The 21,613-nt window shown below is 43.3% G+C and overlaps 1 protein-coding gene across 1 annotated transcript in view; it reads right to left on the reverse strand.

The window, feature by feature from the left end:
• The window catches only part of kcnq3 (potassium voltage-gated channel, KQT-like subfamily, member 3), an 87,620-nt gene that overhangs the window by 13,889 nt on the left and 52,118 nt on the right, over window positions 1-21,613 (reverse strand). Inside the window, exons 2-4 of the mRNA XM_073491471.1 lie at window positions 2,469-2,559; window positions 1,221-1,347; window positions 701-873 (exon numbers count right to left, since the gene is read on the reverse strand). Of these exons, the coding sequence (XP_073347572.1) occupies window positions 701-873; window positions 1,221-1,347; window positions 2,469-2,559 (391 nt within the window). The remainder of the gene's footprint in view (window positions 1-700; window positions 874-1,220; window positions 1,348-2,468; window positions 2,560-21,613) is intronic.

Below are 21,613 nucleotides of genomic sequence, written 5' to 3' on the forward strand. Positions count from 1 at the left end.
ATGAACTCAATCAGAAGTAGTTACTTAAACATGACGCCTCATTTCCCGTCAGGAAATACAAACTCACACCTCAACTGTTTTTAATACACTCATCTCGCTGCGTACACTTCACCTGACACTTAAACTCTACCCTTCACTCAGCTGCTGTCAACTGCTAGCACTTCAGCTCTTTTTAGTTACTATATAAGCTATATATATATTTTTAAATGGTACTTCAGCTGCTTTCAGAGCTCAAACAGAATCAGAATCAGCATTATTGGCCAAGTACGAGGTCCTTATTCATCTACCGACCTGGCTCGACTCAGTTTGACTCGGCACATCAGCTCAGTGCAGCAGTGACAACAGGTACCTGTTTGAAAGTGTGTCTTTAATTGATGACATGTGTGTCGTGTGTAGCGGTCAGAGGAGCAGCTGTAAATACTCCTCCTCCCTGCAGAAGTATCACATCAAACAGCTGCAACCAAGCTCCATTAACTTGGAGAGATAAACCAAACTGGAGACGCCTTTCTCTCAGGTCTCCTGCACAGACATGAGTTGAGTCTCGCAACACAGACTTGTTTGAGGGATAGGGGGACGTCACAGGCGTCATCGAAGCCCGTTTGGAGGCGGGCGCCCTTTGGTCCTGCTCTGGAGAAGGCCCATCCCGGCACCGACTTGACTCAAGTTTATATCGGTCACACCAAGCCGGGTTCACTCCTACCTTACTGTGTGCGTAGATGGCGGACCCCAGCAGTTTCCAGGTTCCTCCTCGCCGGTCCATGCGCAGCATCCGCAGGATCTGCAGGAAGCGCAGACTGCGCAGGGACGTAGCCAACACATTACCCTGGTTACGCACCGCCACCACCGGCACCGAGGCAATCAGCACGAAGATGTCTGAGAGGAGGAGACGGACAGAGTCAGAGAAGCTTCTCTGTGTGAGGATTTTATTTAATGAGTCTGACCCCACACAGTTTCATAAGTCCTCTTTGTGAAGTGATGAATACATTCTGAGATAGTTTCTAACAAGAGCTGACTGAACATAAAGGATGTCTTTGAAATGATGATGATAAGATTTAGTTTAAACACGTGAGGAGCAGCAGGAAGTTTAATACGGTAAATAATAAAACAAACTGATGTTTACTCTCGATCAATGTTTAATGCGTGTTAATAATCCCAGATTAATACTCAGCTCTAAGAGTGAACTGTTCTTGTTGTTAAACTGTCAGTTTGTCTCTTTTTACCTAAAATACACAGCGGTTTGCGAGCGAACTTGAGCCTCCCCCTCCATCCTTTGTAGCGACAGCAGCATCCTGCCGCCCAGACCCTCAGTGCAAACTCGGCTCCGAAGATGAAGATGGCGAAGGTTTCCTGTCCAGAAAGATGAGAAGTGAACGGTCGCTGTTGAGTTCCATCAAAATGTATTTGTGCAAATGTTTATACAGATTAATGTGAAGCTTTTACTTTAGTGAAAGTTAAGTTAAACTCACCTTCCTCTCTTTTTGTACAGAAATGTTTTAAAATAATAATAATGATTCATACAGTTCTAACAAGATACATTTGAAAGAATTATCATCTCAAACTAAAGCTGTAACGCTGAGCAAAACTTTGTAGTGAAAGAAACACCAATGTTTTGTACTAGTAGTTTGAAGCAGCTACAGAAAAATCAGCTCATCTCTTCAAGCTCTTTGGTTCAGTCATTTCAAAGTGAAGCTGCACAGTCGAACATCGTTCACACACACAGAAGTTTAGTTTGATTCTGGTGGAGATCACGTCGCACAAAACATCTAAAATATTCTATCTTGGAGGAATAATAATAATGAGTGTTTGAATCTCTCACAGATTACACAGCTTCAGAGCACAGCTGGAACAGTCTGTTACATTACAGTGTATCACTAAAGCTACCACAGTTTGAGTCACACCAGTGGATATTTTTCAGGAAACCTGCAGACATTTCAACAGTTATTTTAAGACACACATGATGTTTTTGTGCCTCAACCTAACCAGAGAATAAGCACAGTGTTGTGACAAGAGAGAAATAGAAAATTCAACCTAAACAAACAAGTTGCATAAAGTAACTTCCAGTTTTAACTTTATTCTAGCGATCGGGTTGGTAAATTGTTTAGATATGAAACCACTTTGTCTCCATTCAAATTATTGTTCATACAACTGTATATAAAAGGTTTAATAAATCAATAAATGTTCATCTTTAATTAAAGCACAACACAGAAACATACGCTGTCCAGACAAAACCGTTCAAACTCACAGAAGTTCATTTTAAAAATGATCTGTGAGAGAGTCTCAGAAATGATGCAGCAATAAAAATATGTAGTGTTTAGTGTGAATATTACATTATGTGTTAACATCACATATTTAAAAATGAAGAGCTGAAACCAAATGATCCATCAGAAAACATACGTTTTAAAAGTAAAATGAAGTGAAAAACTTGGTCCTGTGAGGCAACAAAGAAGAATAAATCCCAGCTATCTTACCAGAATAACCAGCCAGTGTGCAGACACCTTCTCGTGTTCCCTGAATGTCGTCAGTATGGCCAGAATCAAACAGCCCAGAACGATTAAAAACCTGCAGGGACACAAAATAAAACAGTTCAGTATGTACAGCAGCGTGAAACACAGTGAGGATGGAGGGACAACTGGCAAAATCAGGTCACAAACACACTGAAGTTGATGTTTTAATTTGTCTTCTCATCTTCCAACAGTTATCAGTGTATTCATGTCGCCACTAGAGGGAGCTACACCTCTTCTGTAACTGTATCCATCAGCTGAACAGTCAGATTGTGTAATTTGTGCCTTCTCTTCTGGGAAAATCTATTTCTGAAATAACTACTACATTATGTCTCTCAGCTCGCATAAATCAGAGTGAAAGCACTTTGTGTGACACAGCTGAATAAATCACACATTCATGAAGTGCCACTCCATCTCAGCTGCTTTGTAAAACACATATTTGGGTCTTTTAAAGCCACAGAAGAACTGTTTGCTCCGTTTACAATCAGAGCGCTTCAACACAGCAGAGGAGGTCTATTATTTATCAGTCTTACTTTATATGAAATGTCATTTATTTGTTTTTTTAGAGGCTGTGTTTGGCTCCATGGAGGATGGTGTATCAGAGGATCAGATTATAAAATAACCCATTTATCAGGCTGTGGTGGTTCTACTGGTGTGACAGAGGATCCACAAGATTTCTGCCAAATATGATGTAAAGCCAAGTATGCTAATAGATATAAGGATAGCTGGCATTTAAGTGGCTTTTTAATAAAGATAAAAACCTTTGACAGAGTAAAAAAATCACAAAATGCACAAAGTCTGTTGGAAAGTTGGTAAAATACTGAAGTCTGTATGATTGTTTCATCTGTAATTTTAAGATTTCTAAGATAGAAAACACCTCAAAGCAAAGATAGCATGTTTCCTGTCTTTACTGAATATTTAGAAGAAGATAATGAAGACAAAGAAGAAGAAGAAAAGAAGAAGAAGAAGAAGAAGAGGAAGTAAAGGAAGAAGAGAAGTATCATTTTAATTTAATCCGAGTGAATATAAGTTTGGGAACATTCAGGCACGTTGCTCACCTGTTAAGTATGTATACACGAGTAAGTGCACTTCACCACCAGCCCATACATTCAAAAAGCTCAATGATCCACTCAGGTGCCCCCTCATACTCTAACATCTATATTTATCCCTTTCAGAGCTGAAATTAATTGGATACACACACACAAATGGCTATTTAAATTCCCCTGTACACCGGAGCGCACCCCGATAGTCTTGAGTTAACCACCCTGCTGTGATATATGACGTGGAACCGCACTAAATAAACCCAACCAGCTGCAGAACCGCACAGCGACACCGCCCAATTAACATTTATCCAGCACCGCGTGTCCAATATTCTCCACCACCGCCTCAGTGCAGAAAGGTTATTTGATTCTGTTTCAGCTCCAGACGCTGTTACAGCTCGGGCCTGATGTGGCTGCTGCAGCCGTCAGAGGTTTGGAGAACAGAGCAGTGCACACTGGGAAACGGGGGTGTTTTATGGCGGTGAGAGGTTTTTACAACGACGGGATGAGATCCAGTAACTGATTCTCATCCACAGAAAGCACAGGAACCATTTACAGCGCGTTTATTTAACCTGCGGTGCAAAAATAAACTGAACAGTTTCCATATTCAGACGTATCAACAAATCTCAAACACAGCCGCCCTGCTCTCCACCTGTATGCAGACGACAGTCAGGTGTGCAAGATGAATTTAATTCTGCATTATAAGTTGAAAAGTTAAGGAGCTGTATTACACAGAGGTGACAGTACTGTTGTTTCCTACAAGTAATGGCGGGATTCTGTTGTGTTTTGCAGCCTGTCCTCATCAGAAAAACAGCTGTAGGTCGAGTCAATGCAGCTTATTACCACCGATTTTATATTTCTCTTCTTCGTGGTCATAGTAAGTATTACGTCAGGAGTATTTCCTCACTGTATCGTTTCAATAATTCATGTTTACTGTCTCTAAGATCATCTGACAACGATGCCATGATTGAGAAGGTATTTAAATTGCATTTGTTATTATTTCATTTAGTACAAGACACATGATTATTACTGAAGTCTCACAACAGAAGAGTGGAGCGCTGACTGTAAACCTTCTCTACATCCTGACTCATTCATGCTCCGTTGTGTTGCCATTAGACTCTGTTGATGTCTCCGAAAAGTTTCTGAAGTGCTGTACAACCATAACAACATGAATATTTTACAGCCAAACAGCCTGGAGAGTGTTTCATAATTCACCAGAAGGAAGTGATAGTTGAGAGCAGACGCCTCAGCGCTCTGTGTTGTGTTGTTTTGACGTCGTCACGTCTTTGTTTTACACCTTACTTCCTGTCATCTAAATTCAATCAGAGCATTTCTCCTCAAAGTTATCCAGAGGACAGAGATAATCCTGGAGAGAGCAGAGGAGGTCGATGTTAACTCGATACGATCCAACAGATACTGATCTGCGACAGCTTCGGCTTCCTACTCAGCTTCAGATGGTTTGTTCAATAAGACACACAGAGCGCCGTCGATGTTCGTTACACCGGACACGTCAAGCCGAAATCAAACGGGCCGGACGGTATCAGTAAAAACAGAAACATGACAATCATCAATGAGTTCAGACCTGGTATCAACATCTGTCCTGAGGGATCCGATCACAGGTGGACATCTCTGAGTACAGGTCTGAGTGCACCCAAGACACTTGGAGGCACACAGAGGAAGAAGAAGAAGAAGAAGAAGAAGAAGAAGAAGAAGACACATCCTGAGGTTTGGAGGCCACCTCTGGACGTGTTCATGGTCACAGTGCGCTGCTGTGTGAAGTCAGATGGATTAAAGCTGTCGGACGTGACCACTGTAACGCTCCATTACCTGCTGTTGGCCAAAATAAATGAAGCATGGAATCCAATCTGTGCTGTGATTGGCTAGCGAGGCTTTCTGAGAGGGAAAATCTTTCTTTCCTTCCATTTTCCTGGCGTGAAGGTAAACGCAGACGCAGACGGTTCAGTTTGTGGGACTGAAGCCTGGTGGAAGATTTACAGCTGAGAGACGCTCAGTGGAAAAAGATCATGTGTGGTCACAGTTATTTCCACTAACAAGAAGGTTTGAGGAAGAAAAAGACAGAGAGAGACCAACACACTCACCTCTGTACTTTCATCTGAACATTTGTGAAGTTGAAATATGAATAAATGTAAAATTGCAACATATCTATATAAATAAAGCAAAGCCTTCCTGCCACAAAGCCTTTCTTACACGTGGTTGATGTAAAACAGCACTTTGGTTCGGTTTACAAAAAGATTGTAGACATTTTGGTTTCACACGGGACACGAACATCTCCTGGATGAAGGTCCTGCATTTCACCCTCCACTCAACACCCTCCTGCACCCCTCTGATGGGCTCATATTGGCGGATGTATAAACGGTACCTTTACGGGACCAAACGGTGATATCTGACCACCGGATGAGACTCAACCATCTTCCAGAACCACCTGCCGCAGCTTCAGTTAGCTCATTTGTTCATCTAAACTAGCATCCAGCTCTGAGAGGATGTTTTGATGAGTTATTAAAGGTCATGTGGCAGCAATGATGACAGCAGCCCACCTGTTCAACCTCTCTCTCTCTCCGTCTCTGTCTCTCTCTCTCCATTAATCCACTTTATATCCCCGGGCCCAGCAGAGGCTCGGCCCTGCTGGGCACCCCGGTGCTGATACCACCCCTGAGGATTCCTAACAACCAATTTGCCGGCGAGATTCAATAAAGAGAGTGCAGACGATGCAATTCTGACAGTTAATTTGCTGGGCGATATGCAAACACTGGTGGGAAAGGACAGCAGCAGCACGCCGTTAATGACTGCAGTCGCAAGGACGAGATGAGAGGCGGCGATCTTTATTCAGCTGAGGATCTCTGAGAAGAAGTTTGGAGGCAGCTTCACACCAACGATGGCAGTCAGTCTGCTCTAAAAGACTTCCTGCTGACATGCTGAAATAAAGCTGATCAGGCCTGGATGTTCACTGCACTCTGACAGCTGCAGTTTTAGGACTCACTGAAATGTCACAGAGAGTTTTATGAGTGCAGAGGTTGGAATAAGTCCAGCGTCTGAAACTTCAGCTTTGAAATATGTCAAAGAAAGAGCTGATGGATGTGAAAGTGAAATATAAACCTCAGCGACATCAGTTAAAAATCATATAATCCAGCTTCATCGAGGGCTTCTGTGAAATGTCGAAGCACTTTCCAGCCGTGTTTGTGATGCAGGTCGGCTGACAACACGTTGCTAGGAGCTGTAAAAGTAATAAAACAGAAACCAGACCAAGTCTTATTAGTAAATCTTATTGAAAATAGTGAAATATGAACATGAACTATTTCATTTTGATCTGTGTGAACTGAACTTTAAGCTAGCTTCGATGAAAACAACAGCTACGAGTTAGCCCGGCAGCAAAGGAGGAAGTCAGGTGAGAGACTATGTGGCCTCTGGCGTGCGCTCACACTGCTTTTTTAATTAAATACATTCAGGAGCAACACAATGTTTTGCCCTGACGTCTTCTTCTTCTTCTTCCCTCTCCTGCACTCTGTGTGACGTGGTTGACACCACCCTCCTGCTGCATATTGGCCTCACCTTCATTGACGACTTGACAGGTGGATTATTTACTTATTTATTAATTTTTGGACAGAGAGCTGCCTGCATGTCAGGACTCTGTTGTAATTTTCTCTGAGTGCCTGTCTCTTGGGATGCTCCCATACGACCCCGGCGTCACCTCTCAACCTCAGCGGGAGGTCAGATCTTCCGGCGTTTGCAGCGATGCCGACAGGAAGCCGTGATGGGAGTGATGGATTTGTCCTCCAGCTCCCCCCCACCCCCGGCGGCGGGGCGGCTCAGCGGTGTGAGAGGAGAGACGGAGGTTCAGGTAGTGATTTGGGATTTGCTGATCATGCAGAACCTGGTGTTTGACCGGGAATATCCTGACCCCTGTGTGTGTGTGTGTGTGTGTGTGTGTGGTGGGGAGTTCCCATCCACACACAGCATCAGCACCTCGACAGCCGACAGCTTCACTGACATTCAGTTTTTAGAGGAAGGTTTCATTATTTCACGGTGTCATTTGCGTATCGTATCATATATTTATCCTTATATTTGATTATTTAGTCATACGACACAACTTGAGAGAGACTAACTGAGAGCTGCACACCGAACAGTAACTGTAAAGACGAGCTCGGTCCGACTCCTCTGCTTCATTCACTTTGTGTTTACTCCCGCCCTGACTGCTGTTTGAACAGTACAAACGAGGTAATTGGTCGAACTAATCGGATTCATTAGAGCCAATTATGGAGCGTACGCTAATTTAGGCATCACAGCACATAACAGCAAATTTACATCAGAGAGTTTCCTCAAGAAGTTGCAGAGTGAGTCACGGCGAGGCTGATTTCTCTCTCAGAAGTCGGGATGTGACTGTCGGACTGCCAAGCTTCTCGTCCTCGTAACGAGCCAATCGCGACGACTCTCACGGTCCCACCATGAAGTCATCTGTGGCCCCGCGGCCTCGTGGGACCAAACTCAGCGGTTGGAAGAGATCAATGGAGCTTTTCTTTTAATCTCTCCTTCTGTGGCTGCTCAATAAACATTCATGGGAGGTCGGCGCACTTCTCTGGGATGTGACGTTGCTCTGCGGTCTGTTTTTAGGGGCAGATTAAAGTTTTCATGCTGTTCGTGTTTGTTGTTCTGATGAACTGAGCTCTTCTGTGAGCTCACACGGGTCATTACATCATCAACAAGGAGAGTTTTATTCATTCAGCAAGAAGACTCATTGAAATCAAATCTTTCAAAGCCAATTTAAGGGTCCAGTGTGTAAGATTTAGATCTGGACTGGACAAAAGTTCAATCTAATCGAGCACTCGATGTCTCTTTGAAATGAAAAAGCAAGAAGATACGTCTCATAAGGGACGCAAAATCTATCGATTCAGTGACCTGGAGGCCAAAAGACATCTAGTAACCTGTAACAACTGGTTAAAAAGAAGAAGAAAGTGAATTAAAGTTTTCAAATCAAAGCTTACTGGGAAAATCCCACAACAGCACTTTGAGGCATTGATGCCATCTTCTTTTCTTCTTGCACCTCGAGCACAACGTTTGATCCCAGGATGAAATCTGAGAACTTTGATTCTTAGCACAAAATCCTGCTTTTAATCATCTGATGACTCTGAGAAACTAAAAGAAAATGTTACAGGTTGTGTGTCAGTTCACTTCATGTTGTATTCTCTCTTGTTTTCACAGAGGGGAATCAGGCGTTTTGTCTTTTACGATGTAGTTTGGCTAAAAAACATCAATATTCAGACCAGAATGACTGCAGCGTCACCTTCTCTCTTTAAAACATCTGCTGTTGTGAGTGATGGCACCGTGTTGAACAACTGGACACACTTTTCAATGCTTGAATGACAAAAAATATCCCGTGCCAACGACAGTGAGGTGGAAATGTATCACACAATGAAAGAAGAACTGGCAGCAGGTTGAGGAGAAGCAGGTGCATCAAACGTGAGGCCTCGTTACAGTTAAGGGCTTTTATTTCTTTATTTCTTAACGTTGTGAACCTGCTGCAGCTCAGATTCTCTCTGCAGATAAACTGACTCAGGTCTGTCAGATGTTTTCAGTCCTCTGTCTTATATAATTGTGACTTTTCCCCCAGTTTCCTCTGCAGGGGAAACTGACGCACTTGGTTGACCTCATCTTTGGGGAGTTAAGGACCAAATCTCAAATCCTGAGTGCTAATTATCTTAGATTTCCTGACCGTATAATTAGGGTCATTCCAAAGGAAATGAGGTTCAGTAACGCCTCTCAGCCGCTCAGTAATGGATGGATGGATGAGTGGAAGACAAATATGGCTGCCACAGTCATACTTCACAAAAATCAAAAATGTTTCTGAGCTGAAGCAGAACGAGGACACGAAGAATCTGCACCCAGAACAGTTAACTTTTATTTTAATGAGAGTGGCACAAAAGTAAAGACGGATACAGGACTGAGAGAAGGAAGTGAGAAAGAAAGTAAGAAAGTAAGAAAGAAAGAAAGAAAGAAAGAAAGAAAGAAAGAAAGAAAGAAAGAAAGAAAGAAGGAGGAGGAATCATTTTCGCCTCACATTGACTCTTGTAGGTGGAAACTGTGACTCCACTTGAACATAACTTGTTGTGTACATACAGTAAATACACACAAACACATTATTGTATTTGCTAAAAGAAGATCGAATCAAAGTAAACGTACTGTAGCAGAATACTGGACTGTGTCAGTTACTGCTGCATTATGGGTATTATGTTTATGATGCATCGTCTCTAAAGGGCATCGCTCACCCATCAATCAATACCGTTCTCCTGACAGCGTATCATCCATCAGTCACCGCGGCTCGCCGTCACACTCGTGGCCTGTTTTTGAAGTTATTAACGGCAAAATGAGAGTGATGATGAAAAATCACACTATTAAGCGTCCCGGAGGAGACGAGAGAGGCTCTCACTCATTCATGCAGCTTTTTAATGAGCAGCCATTTGTGTTTGTTTACCGGAGTTATGAAACCAGACTTATTGACCCAATTTTCCAAAAGCTGTGAGTTATCGTCATCGTCCGCCGGGAGCCGGAGAGCGTCACTACGACCAGCTGTCTGCGAGCGGAGGGAGAAGGGAAATGAAAATAAATGCGATTTCGATCGGGTCTCATCCCCAACAATGAGGGGAGGCGCTCTGTGATTGGTGCTCGGAGGAGAGAGAGGCGGCTTCTCGTTATTATATTTCTGTTTCCATTTATTTTAATTTCTGCACCTTTAATGAAGCGTACTGTCACACTGCTCCTGGAGAGGATTACTCTCTATGATGATGACAGTTAACAGGATCAATCCAACAACTGGAATTCATATTTAACAAAAGAAGCCAAAGAAGTGTTGAACATTAAAACACTACAGGATCATTTCAGCTGGTACCAGAATATCAGGGTCCAGCACTGAGCCTCAGTGACGACATGTTCAGCCCTTTATCGATCTCAACGAGTCGAATACAGCAGCCTGGTCAGTGGCCAGTGTGACACTGTAGTGACTCCTCTGACCTGGTCTCTACTCACTATAAACCTTAAATATCACTCAGAACTCATTGATAATCATTGTTTTGTCTTTGTGATTCTTATCATCAGTGGACGCTAACTGAGTCAAGAAGTATACATTTTCAAGGAACGGACGCAAATTAGGACTTTAAGACAACTTCAAAGGTCGAGAGGCTTCACTTTTTTCCGTCGTTTTTGCTGATCATGCCAGAAAATCTGAATTAATTATTCTTCTGTTCTTCTGGTTTCTGTTAAATGACATAAACAAATTAACTGTGGAGAATCTAACCGATGTAACAATGTAGAAAGAAAGAAAGAAAGAAAGAAAGAAAGAAAGAAAGAAAGAAAGAACGAAAGAACGAATGAAAGAAAGAAAAAAAGAAAGAACGAACGAAAGAAAGACGACCAAGCTGCTGCATTTGAGACCATGTTGACAAAGTACATCTTGCACAGGAACAATCATAGAAAATAATTATCTGCATGTGTCAGGCAGGTTATTTTCCCTGATTGGAGTCCTTTGAAGGGAAACGCCACCAGTGTGTTTACAGAACGACTGCACATGAAAAGAACAGCGTGAAGCCTTTAGTGGCTCCAGAGGAAGCTGCATGTAATCTGATAAACTGTCTCCAGTGATGTCATTCAGAGGCTAAGTTGCATCGTGGGTAATGTATGCAGCAGGAAACTGTTCATAAAAGCAGCAGAGGTTAGCAGAAGGTTGGGACTTTGTGTTCATCCATCAGGACCCATCAGCGCTCGTCATCCTGCATTTGGCCTTCAGCATCTTTTCATGTTGGATATCAGATGTTGTGATGAGCCGCTACATACAGTGCATACATTCAACAGTCCACAGCTGCGTACTTCAGCCGGGCCTCCGATGAGCCAGAACCTTTTCACTGACTGACTGGGTCTCTGAGGGTTTCGGCTGCCAAAGGCTGTAATTTGTCACCTGAGTGCCCTCGAGGCCGGGGAAGCCATTACTGACTTGGCAGGAGGAGGTGTTGGCAATCAGTGTCAGCCGGACGACAGCGCTGTTCATTTGCACAGATACACCTCAGCTCGCTAACTCTGATATCCGTCTGTCCGTCCGTCTGTCCGTCTGGAGTGAAGGGAAACTTCTTGGTTCACTCACAGTAAGCAGCACGTCCGGTGTTTGGCAGAGCAACAGAAAGGATATCATGAGCAACAACAGTGAGTCCAACCACTGAGCAGCTAAGCTAGCCCGCTGGCACCGCAGCAAATGGACAGCTTGAGTTGTTCAACACGAACCTGAGGACGACGGTCTCTTGTTGATTTGTGAGGTCTCTGTCTTTCAGTGGTAAGAACTGCTGATCCTCCACCATCCCAAAAAATCTAGCTAAGCACACAGGTGAGGCACTCTTGGGTCACATGGTATACAAATACCACCATAACTGTGTTACTGGGTCACAACATAAATGCCCCAAACACAAAACTAATTTCACAAAATAAGCTACTGCGACATATAATTCCTACATATCGAAGAAGACCTTTGTTTGTGCATCAAATTAAAAGATTTATTTGAGGAATTAAAGTGTTTTCCTATCCTGTTTGTTCCTATTAAAGCTTCTCAGCGGCGCATGAAGCAGAAAATACAGAAAAAAATCCCTGACTTCCCTTCCACATGCCAAGTCATCTAACATCCAGTTCAGCCCTCCGCTAACCTGAAAGGGGATACAGTTTTAGACTTTCCAAATGTAAACAGACCGAATGGATCAAATTCAGATTCAGAATTCATTTCACAGGGGTTGTGACGCTCCAAAAAGTTTATCCTCTGTTTAACAGCTGCTTCTTTCACACCTTTTTTCTTTGGCTCCAGCGCATCACGCGATGACGAAAAACTTCAGATTTTGACTGAAAACTGCAAACGCTTGAAGAAAAGAAAGAGGCAAAGAGAGCTGCCTTGGAAAAAAGATGGAGTCGTAAAAGTGTGGTGACGTAGAGAGGAGGGAAGGGACCGCCGACTGCAAGACTGGACTTAAACAATGACCCATTAACAGCTTAAATCTCTTAATATCAAGAATGGAAATAAGTCATGGACCCGACTGTCTCATCATCAGCTGTGACATTTGCAGAAGTGTAATTAAAGTAATGAAAATATCCCTGTATTCTGTTATTGTTCAAAACGTAGCACTTGAAGCAAAATGATCAAATGTGATGCACCAGTATGATTCCTGCCATGTTTAAGTTGAAGAAATGAACATATTGTTAAGCCACCGTGGATGACGGCGTCAGCTAAACGGATATAAAGTAATCTGATACAGCTCGCAGCAAAGTATAAATATTAATGTGTGACGCTTCGTCACTGCAGTAAATAACACAGTGAATAAGCAGTGAGCAGCGCTGCTCTGAGGGGTGTGAGGGTCATTCTGCAGTCACAGATTGCTTCATTAGCCGACTCTTCACTACACTCTGATCCTCTGCCAGCGGTGGCCACCGTCACTCACTCTCTCAGTCTTTTCTCTGGCAAAGCGGAGGCTCATTACAGAGGAAAGAAGCCTCGAGTCCACCTGACAGCTCTGAAAATCACTGCGCTCTGACCTTGGCCGGTCAGGGTGGTGACGCCGGGAGGCACGCTCATTAATCCTGGAACATAGTGGACATGCAGTACCGTCCCAGCAGAGTACAGTAGAGACTGATGACGCAGACGGACAGGAAGCAGCAGGAACTAAAAGGGAATGATCAGAGATTAAAAAAAAAAAAAAGAGGACGAGGCTGAAGGCATTCATGACGAAGATGAATCATTAATAAAACAGATTTATTGCTTCAGATGAAAACCCTGTATTTTTCTCTCTTTGAATGCAGAGAAAACGCTGCTCACTCAGCAAATCTAACCGTGATGAATGAAGCTCGACTTCTTCTCTCGTTTAACATGACGGACCGACATCACAGCTCACACATCTGTACAACCGTCCGAGCTCGGCTGCAGAGGTCACTCAGCGCATTAATGCTGAAGCCGTACGCTGTGAAGTTCGTGAACTCTTCCACAATTTGTTAACATTACTGGAGACACGCTGGGTTTAATGTCCTCCGTCTCACTCACAAAATGCTAATTATCTGTGTTAACATACAGACCACAGGTGTGCTTTCTGTGTGGAGCTGCTGGTCCTGGTTACGGCTCCTTAATGAAGAGAATCTTAATGCTACAATAATATATTAAACAATAGAGTTTATCCATCTTCTAACAGTTTGCATTTGTTCATTTCCTGTTTCAACATGACTGCTGAATGTCTCTGTGAACTCTGTGACTGGTCTTTTATCAGTTGTTCCCACTGAGGAGAGGATACGCAGCAACATGTGGCCACTAAGAAAAGCGCTGCACCCAGCGTATTTTTTCAGAGCGCTCTGCCTGTTTTGCGTGGCCGCTGAGAGCACGTCTAGTTGACAATGTCTGAACTTTTTCAGAAAGGCGCTGAGGTCATCACTGTCGCTCTTTTTCAGGGAACCAGTCATACACTAAAGTGGACGGGCCTTGTCATCTGTCACGCTGGTTACCAAGAAAATAGCTGCTGGAAAGGGTGCAGGTGGATGTTGTGGAGAGAAAGCGGCTGCTGCTCTCATGATCGGTGCCGGAGTCAGTGATGGTTCAGTTATTTTGCGGCTCATTGTTTGACCACTGCCACATACAGCAGCTGATTCTCCTGATATCTGAGCAGATTTACACACTGTCTTACCAGCAGAGAACAAACTGATCAGTTCAGAGAAAAGGAGGAACGTCAGCTTTAGTGTCGGATAATAATAAACAGAATTTGTGATAGTAGGAAGCAAAACCTGCTATATTGTGTCAATACTTTGATCTTTTCATCTATTTAAATAAATCTACGTGACGACATTATACAAGGTGGTTAGCAGCAGGTTGCCTTGTCAGACTGGCAGTGTAGTCTCCAAAAAACATGTCGGCAGTTAACGTGTTCATATCAGGAGCTGGAGGGGACGGTGGTGGAGTCAGCCAAAGACCAGCCACCTTTTATAAGCATAAAAGCGCCGGATATTATATCTTTAAGGAGACCTCGCAACATCTCCAGCCATGTTTGTGGCAACCAAAAAAGGTATTATAAGCCAAAGCAGTCTCTCTCTTCATAACCTTTTACCCAGTGGTTTTAGCGTCTCAAAATAACCACACCATAAGCACCGTGTTGTCACAAGACAAAAATTGCAAATTGAACCAAGTTCCAACATAAAGAAGAATAAAGTATCAAAGTATCCGTGGGTTTGCCAACATTTATTCTGTGTTGGGCTGAGGGTTGGAGGTTTACTGAGGATGTGAGGCGACAGAGTTTCACCCTGCTGCTGCCGATTTCAACAAAACAGATGATGACATCGCAGGTGAAGATGTCGGCAGACACCTTCATCATGTGTTGTGATTTCAAGTGTAAGTGGAGGCAGTTACACGCACGCACAAAAAATACTGAAGCTAGCAGAGACGCAGTCAGTGAAATATATAAAGAAAAAAAACCCATTCCTGTGAAACCATCCATGTTTTCAGCCTGTACGACTGACACTCAGCTCGTGGACCAATCAGAGAAAACACGTTAATCATCTTCACGCTGCATATTTGTGTGTTTCTCGTCTGACATCTTTATTCTGCAGAGTCGTCAAATGCAGCGCGCTGTATCATTGCACCCCCCAGCCACCCACCCACCCATAAGCCCGGGATGACATGCATTGTGTGTCTCCATGGCAACAGCTGCTCATCGGAGTATCCCTCAGTCTCCAAATCACCATGGCGACCCCCCTCCCCACCTCCACCACCACCACCACCACCAGTCCTCCCGTCAGACGTGTTGCCAGTCATACCTCGTCTATGTGTGTTTCCATGGCGATGCTCGACGGCGGGTTGAGCAGGTTCAAGGTGCTGTGCATGGTGTGATGCGATTGGTCGGTTTCAGGAGCGGAGCGTCTGGTGTGTGTGTGTGTGTGTGTGTGGTTTCCTCTGACAGAGTAAACAGAGGCTCCTCACTGATGCACCGACACGAACAGTCTGCTGCCTTCACACTGCTCCGTCTGTACGATTCACACAGTTTATATCTGTATGTCGACATATAAAAAGATGATTAAGAGAAAAATAATAGATATCGTCTCATATAACGTCAATGTGATATCACACACTCTGCACAGCTGTGATATTAGTATGTGTTATAAATATATTGTGCCAAATGAGAACATAAAATCAAGAGATCGTGTGATGTAAGATGTTGGTTTGTCAGCAGGATTTCACAAAAACTCCTGGAAGGATTCCCGACAAATTTGGATGGAGGATGAGTCTCCGCCCAGAAGAGAGCCCATTCACCTCTGGTCTGGATCTGGATAAAGGGACGGATCCAGGAAGGTCGTTATCACTTTCTTTAACATAGCGAGATAAGGCAGGAATAATCAGGCGTATTTAGGTGTTTGATATCTATGAGTGAGTACAATCTGAACTATGTTTCTAAAAATCTATTGGTGGCTGTTACAGATCTCCTGAGCTTAAATCACAGTTAGGAGGTTATGGGAGGTTAAATATTCAGAATATACAAGGGGACTGCTGGGCCTTGGCGGGGGTATACGCTCTACTGAGTACCATTCTAGTTTAAAGCTGCTGTAAGTGATAAATATCAATGTCGTATAGTGTTTTTCTGTTTCAGCCGCCTCTTTAATTCTTTCTAACACAAACCCTGAGTGTTTACGAGGAAACCTCCGGTCCTGACAGAGACGTACAAGGTTCACATCTGCAGCTGAGTCAGAACCAGTCTGGGTTTTCTTCTGTCTCAAGTTATTGAATTGTACTCTTGGAAAATGAGGTGAGAGGTGCTGATGAATCTCTCCCCCTCCAGCCGTCACTGAGGATGATGAGATTTTAGATCAGCCGGTGAGAGGACGAATACTGAATGAAGGTGATCCAGGATGCAGGGTGCTTCAGCTCTCATCAGAAACATTCAGACAGTTGTGAGTTAATCACAAGACGAAGTCGTCTTTCCTGATCCTGCCTTTAGACAGCCTGGATACCGTACCCTCCACTGCGTGAGAGTATATTTCCTTTATGTTTGTTTGCATCCTGAAGCCGGGACGACGCGCCCAGCGGGAGTCTGTTTCCTTGCATCGATGGAGAGCTCTCTGCTGGGAAGTCACAGCCCCCGAGGTCATCCCGGGATACGAGCTGCTCCATCAGCTGTGAAGGAGCAAAATGCTATTGGAGCCGTTTGTGTTCTCATTTTAAAAATTCAAAATGGCAATCTATCACAACACACACTCCCTTTATATTCAGCCCAAGACAGCGGATATTAAAGCCTCATATTTTGTACCCTGGAGGTGTGATGATCCAACCAGAAGCTGTGCAACATGTGAAGCCTGTTTTGCAGGTAAATGCAGCCCTCGGGTCATCCCGGGACGCTGGTGGAGTACTGAGGTATCAGTAATAAGACCGGTTCAATTCAAAACACAAAAACGACCAGCTGTGAAGGAAACCTCTTTGCATTCAGTCCAGTTGTCCCAAAGGCTGCCGGCGGCGCAGACACTGGATGGTTCTGGAGTGTTTGCATAAATTGAGGCTTTCCAAGAACAGCATCAGTGTTTTGGGTTGTCCACATACAGAGGCTGGCATTAACACGCGTGACTACCCGGATCAGATCTCACTTCCCTGCTCTATGTGCAAATAAACACATACAGCACTAGAACAAGCAGACACAATGTTTTTTACACAAATAAAGAAAAACTTTGTGTAGAACATTTGCTGAATTTACAAGAAAGTCCAAATAATGAAGAATTTGTCACAGACAGCATTTAACAAAGCTTGGAAAGTTTCTCTTTACTCAACAACTCACTAAATTCAGAGATTTTTTAATGGAGTCTGGTGACTTTCTCCGAGTTCAACAAAGAAGTAGCCTATATTGATTACTGTTTACTGTATTTGTCAAATTTGACATGTTCATTGTCAATAAAGTGTTTCTTCTTTCATAAATTGAGGGTAAATGGTGAAATCAATTGAAACAGTGTGTTCAAACAGCTGCTAACTGTCAGACTGACACTTTTTACAAAGAAAAAATTAAATGCCGAATTTACAAGAAGGCATGGTTGAAGAGGAATTTGCCATAGCTGTTTGTAAAAAGTTTTCTTTAGTTCCTCCTCACTCAACAAGTCTCAAAATTGCACAATTTGCTGAGGGAGTCTGGTGATATTACATGAGCATTGTATCAAAAATGTGATACTAGAAGCAGCCAGACGCTCCAATCAGAGCCTCTGAATCTCACTGAGAACAGATGCTGTACATTAATCTCCATGAACAAACGCTAAGTCAGAATTATTCGTACATTAAAACCGACAATAAAAGACGACATGTCAGATCTGTTGATCTCCACAGTGGAGCCTCCGTGACAGTCGGTCGGGCTGGTTGTGGCCAGATGGATTCTGGGTGTAATCACACATACATGCTGAGACCTCAGCTGACGACCCAGAAGACGCCTTCGCCGCCGTCTCGCTCAGATTTATGACTCCACATCCAGTCTGTGAAAAGGCTATTTCTGCCGCTTTTAACAGTTTATTTCCCATGATAACCAGACGCATATATCACACCGAGCCGCAAGGGGGGTTGGTGTCTGTGTGTGTTTGGACGGCAGAGTGTGAGTGTGAGAGGGTCTCCTCTCCTGGTGACGGGAGGGATATTTTAGAAGGAAATACATTTCTGTGCAGGCAGGCGGAGACGAGGAGGGATTCATTTTATTTATTTTATCACAGACAGAAGTACTGCAGCACTGTATGTGACTCAGGAGGAGAATATACTCTGTCCTCCACTACATTTATATCATGAATAACGCTGGCATGCAGTTAACTCTGGGATTTCAGCTCTGGGAGTCTCTGCGCAGTTGGCTGGTTATTTTAAAATCAGCTTTTACATTTGTTTGTTGTCAAAGGAGACTGTAGTTTATTACAGTTTAATGCACTTAAATTAAAAATGTAAAGCAGAAAACAAAGATGTGACAACAATGTCTCATCGTCTGTACAAAGTATTCAGGCAAGCATCCTCCGTTTGGTGCTCATGGTGAATCAAATGCCAAAACCATGTCAATTGAAAAATGAACAGATAGTAAAAAGCAAAGGGGCGGTGTCGCTTCATCCCAGCGCTCCTGAGAGCAGCGCCAGTACTTTTCTGCTAGAAAAAAAACACTCTGTAGACACGGGCCCTAATCCTGAGATCCAGAGAGAAAGTTCGGACAAACTAAAACCGTATTTACAAGCTGCAACGACAAGAGTGTCACATAACCACAGAAGTTTTGGAAAGCTGCTGCAAACTATACTGAACAAAGAGAAACCAGTGAAGTCGTCCTCTCCCTGCCTCAGACCGGGAAACTGAGGTTCAGAGTAGGAAGCATTACCAGTTGACCTTATGAGTTCCTCTTTCACAGTGTCAGCCCGATCGATGGTTGTGCCATTGCAATAATGAAAGCATCGATATCAATCCCGCTATCACACGAGTGCAGCCGTGTTTCCTAATAGCCTCCCACAATGATTTGTCAGAATGATTTCCAGGGTTCTGCTGTGTTCTTGATGGAGCAGCCGAGCCGCTCCTTATCCATCAATCATCAATAAGTGTTAGTGATCGCTCCACTGTTGTTGTGTTTGTACAGACTGACAGAGAATCAGGATCACTTTATTCGGGAGGAGAGAGGGCAGCAGCTGATACGACAACACATCCTGATACCAGACAACAACAACACAACCTCACCGGGGTTTTCTCTATGATCGTCATGAGGCTCAGACGCAACACTCGGGTCACTGTGAGCAGCCACAGTGGACTTCTTTAGCTTTTTGTGTGCTGGTTAATTATCATCAGCTCTAGCTTTTCCAACTTTTCAAGCACTGATGTATTAAGGGTCCAAAAAGATGTGAAACTGCATTTTATTAAATCGAAAACTGCAACATTTTCTTGTCAAATAAGTGCACCTTATGGTCCAGAGACAAACCGAACCAGCATTAAAGAACTAGCAGCGACGAGGCCGATGAGCGACCATTTAAATCGACTAACCCTCCGAGAACAAGGTCCAGACGCAGTTCACTCAGAAAACTGCTTCACGTTGCCATTTTTGTCCTGTTGTGTCATTCTTTCTGCGACTGTGAAATGTTTGTGTGAAACAAAACTGCAACAAGAACAACGAAGAGATGACAGCAGAGTAAATCATGACGTCACTGACAAAGAAGAGAAACTGACAAAACCAGAAACAGACACCAGCAACAAAGACGAAGACAACAGAAGCTAAAACAAGAGAAACCGATTCATCACTCAAACTTCTCTGATTCCAGCTTCTTCAATGTGAATATCTGATTGACATTATTCAACATTTTCTGACATTTTATAACGCAATATTCGGGAAAATAATTGGCAAATTAACAGGCAATGAAACTAATTGAACAAGAAACAGGAAGGAAGACGTCGACAAAACCATCAACTTAGATAAATGTTTGACCTCAACACAAAAGACAACAGTGATCCAGAAATACTGAGACAACTCTTCTGTTATTTGGTCAGAAAAGCACACGAGACGTTACGTCAACAGTTCAGTCAATCCAGATTAAATAATAAAGCATGCCGGGTGGTGGGGTGGGGAGACGTGATTTGGAAAACACCGACCTCCACCCATAACAGAGTCTCTCTGTGCAGCTAAAGCAGCGTTTCCACCGTCAGTGTTCTGGGTTGAACAAACCGAACTGAAGATGATCTCATACTGGGTGCAAGAGTTAAAAATAACTCTGATGAAGGTGCTAATGCTGAAACAGTTTTTCATCACGTGCAGTGAACAAACAGAAATCTTCCTTTGAACCTCTGCAGCAGAGGATCAGGCCGCACGCTGACGTCATGTGATACAAGGACAACATGACTGCAGTGGGTGCACGAGGACACACTAAGAACAGAGGACTATACATCACAACTGTCATGTTTCCAGTGAAAACGACCTTTATCTGTGAGTCTGGTGAAAAAGTTGAGCTTCCTCGTCACTTTCACCCTTCAGATGACTTTTCCCGTCCTTCAGTCTGAATCCTGCTGCTGAGCAAAGTGCTGGTTAACTTTAGCAAACAGCACATTCAAGCATCCGTCGATTTTTTAGAAGACAAACACAACTCCTGTGCAAATTTAAGCTTTTAAAGGGCAACAGCAGGTAAACATCCACTAACCGACCGAACGGTTCACATGCACGTCTGCAAAATGCCAATATGTCCCGTACGACGCAGAGCAGCTGGTGGACGGTCGATGAGTCAATAAATCCTCTTGTTCAATGTGCCTCCATCGATCCAGGAGAAAAATAACGCCGCTGACGATGTTTGGAGGGATGACATTTAATTCTTTCTGCCGTCTAATCTTTCAAATTTAATTTAAACTTCACAATTATTCCACAGGAATTTGATTTGCCTCCAACATCAGACTCATGCAGGAGATTGCAACAAATAACAAGTTGATACTGGAGGCACAGCAGCAGCTCTGTGAACCGTAAGTCCAGAGATTGTTTGTGACAGGAGTCAAAATAACCGTCTATTTATTGATTCATGATGTGAGAGGGGTTTTCAATACGAAAGGTCAATGAGTTAAAGTAGTTTTAGGTCGGTAAATATGAAGGACAGAGTAAGAATACATGAATAAATACTGAAAGAAAATGAAAAAAACAACATTTAGGCTATTTCTGTGTTTTAACACGTCCTTCTAAATTTATTCATTTATCTGTTTATTTACACTTATGTCATTTTTTTGTCCTTCATAGTCAAAGACAAACGAAAATGAGCTTGACTTATGTAACTGAGCGTTCTGATATTAATGTAAGTTGTGCAGATGTTAGAGAAACATTTCTGAATCCACATTTTACCACATCTGTACAGAATAAAGATCGTCAGTGTTTCCGTCGATGTTTGTTGTAGTTTTGATTCTATCAAAATCGCTGCCTCCGCACATCCGAAGGAGATGTTGGGTTTATTGCAAAAAAATGCAAAAACCCCTCAGTGGTCCGACTGCTCTAACCTTATATTCAGAGGTGTGACGTCTCTCCTGTGTGCTGATAAACACTTCAGTCTGCAAGAAAACAT

The sequence above is a fragment of the Pagrus major genome, chromosome 21, assembly GCF_040436345.1.
Source record: "Pagrus major chromosome 21, Pma_NU_1.0".
Lineage (NCBI taxonomy): Eukaryota > Metazoa > Chordata > Actinopteri > Spariformes > Sparidae > Pagrus > Pagrus major.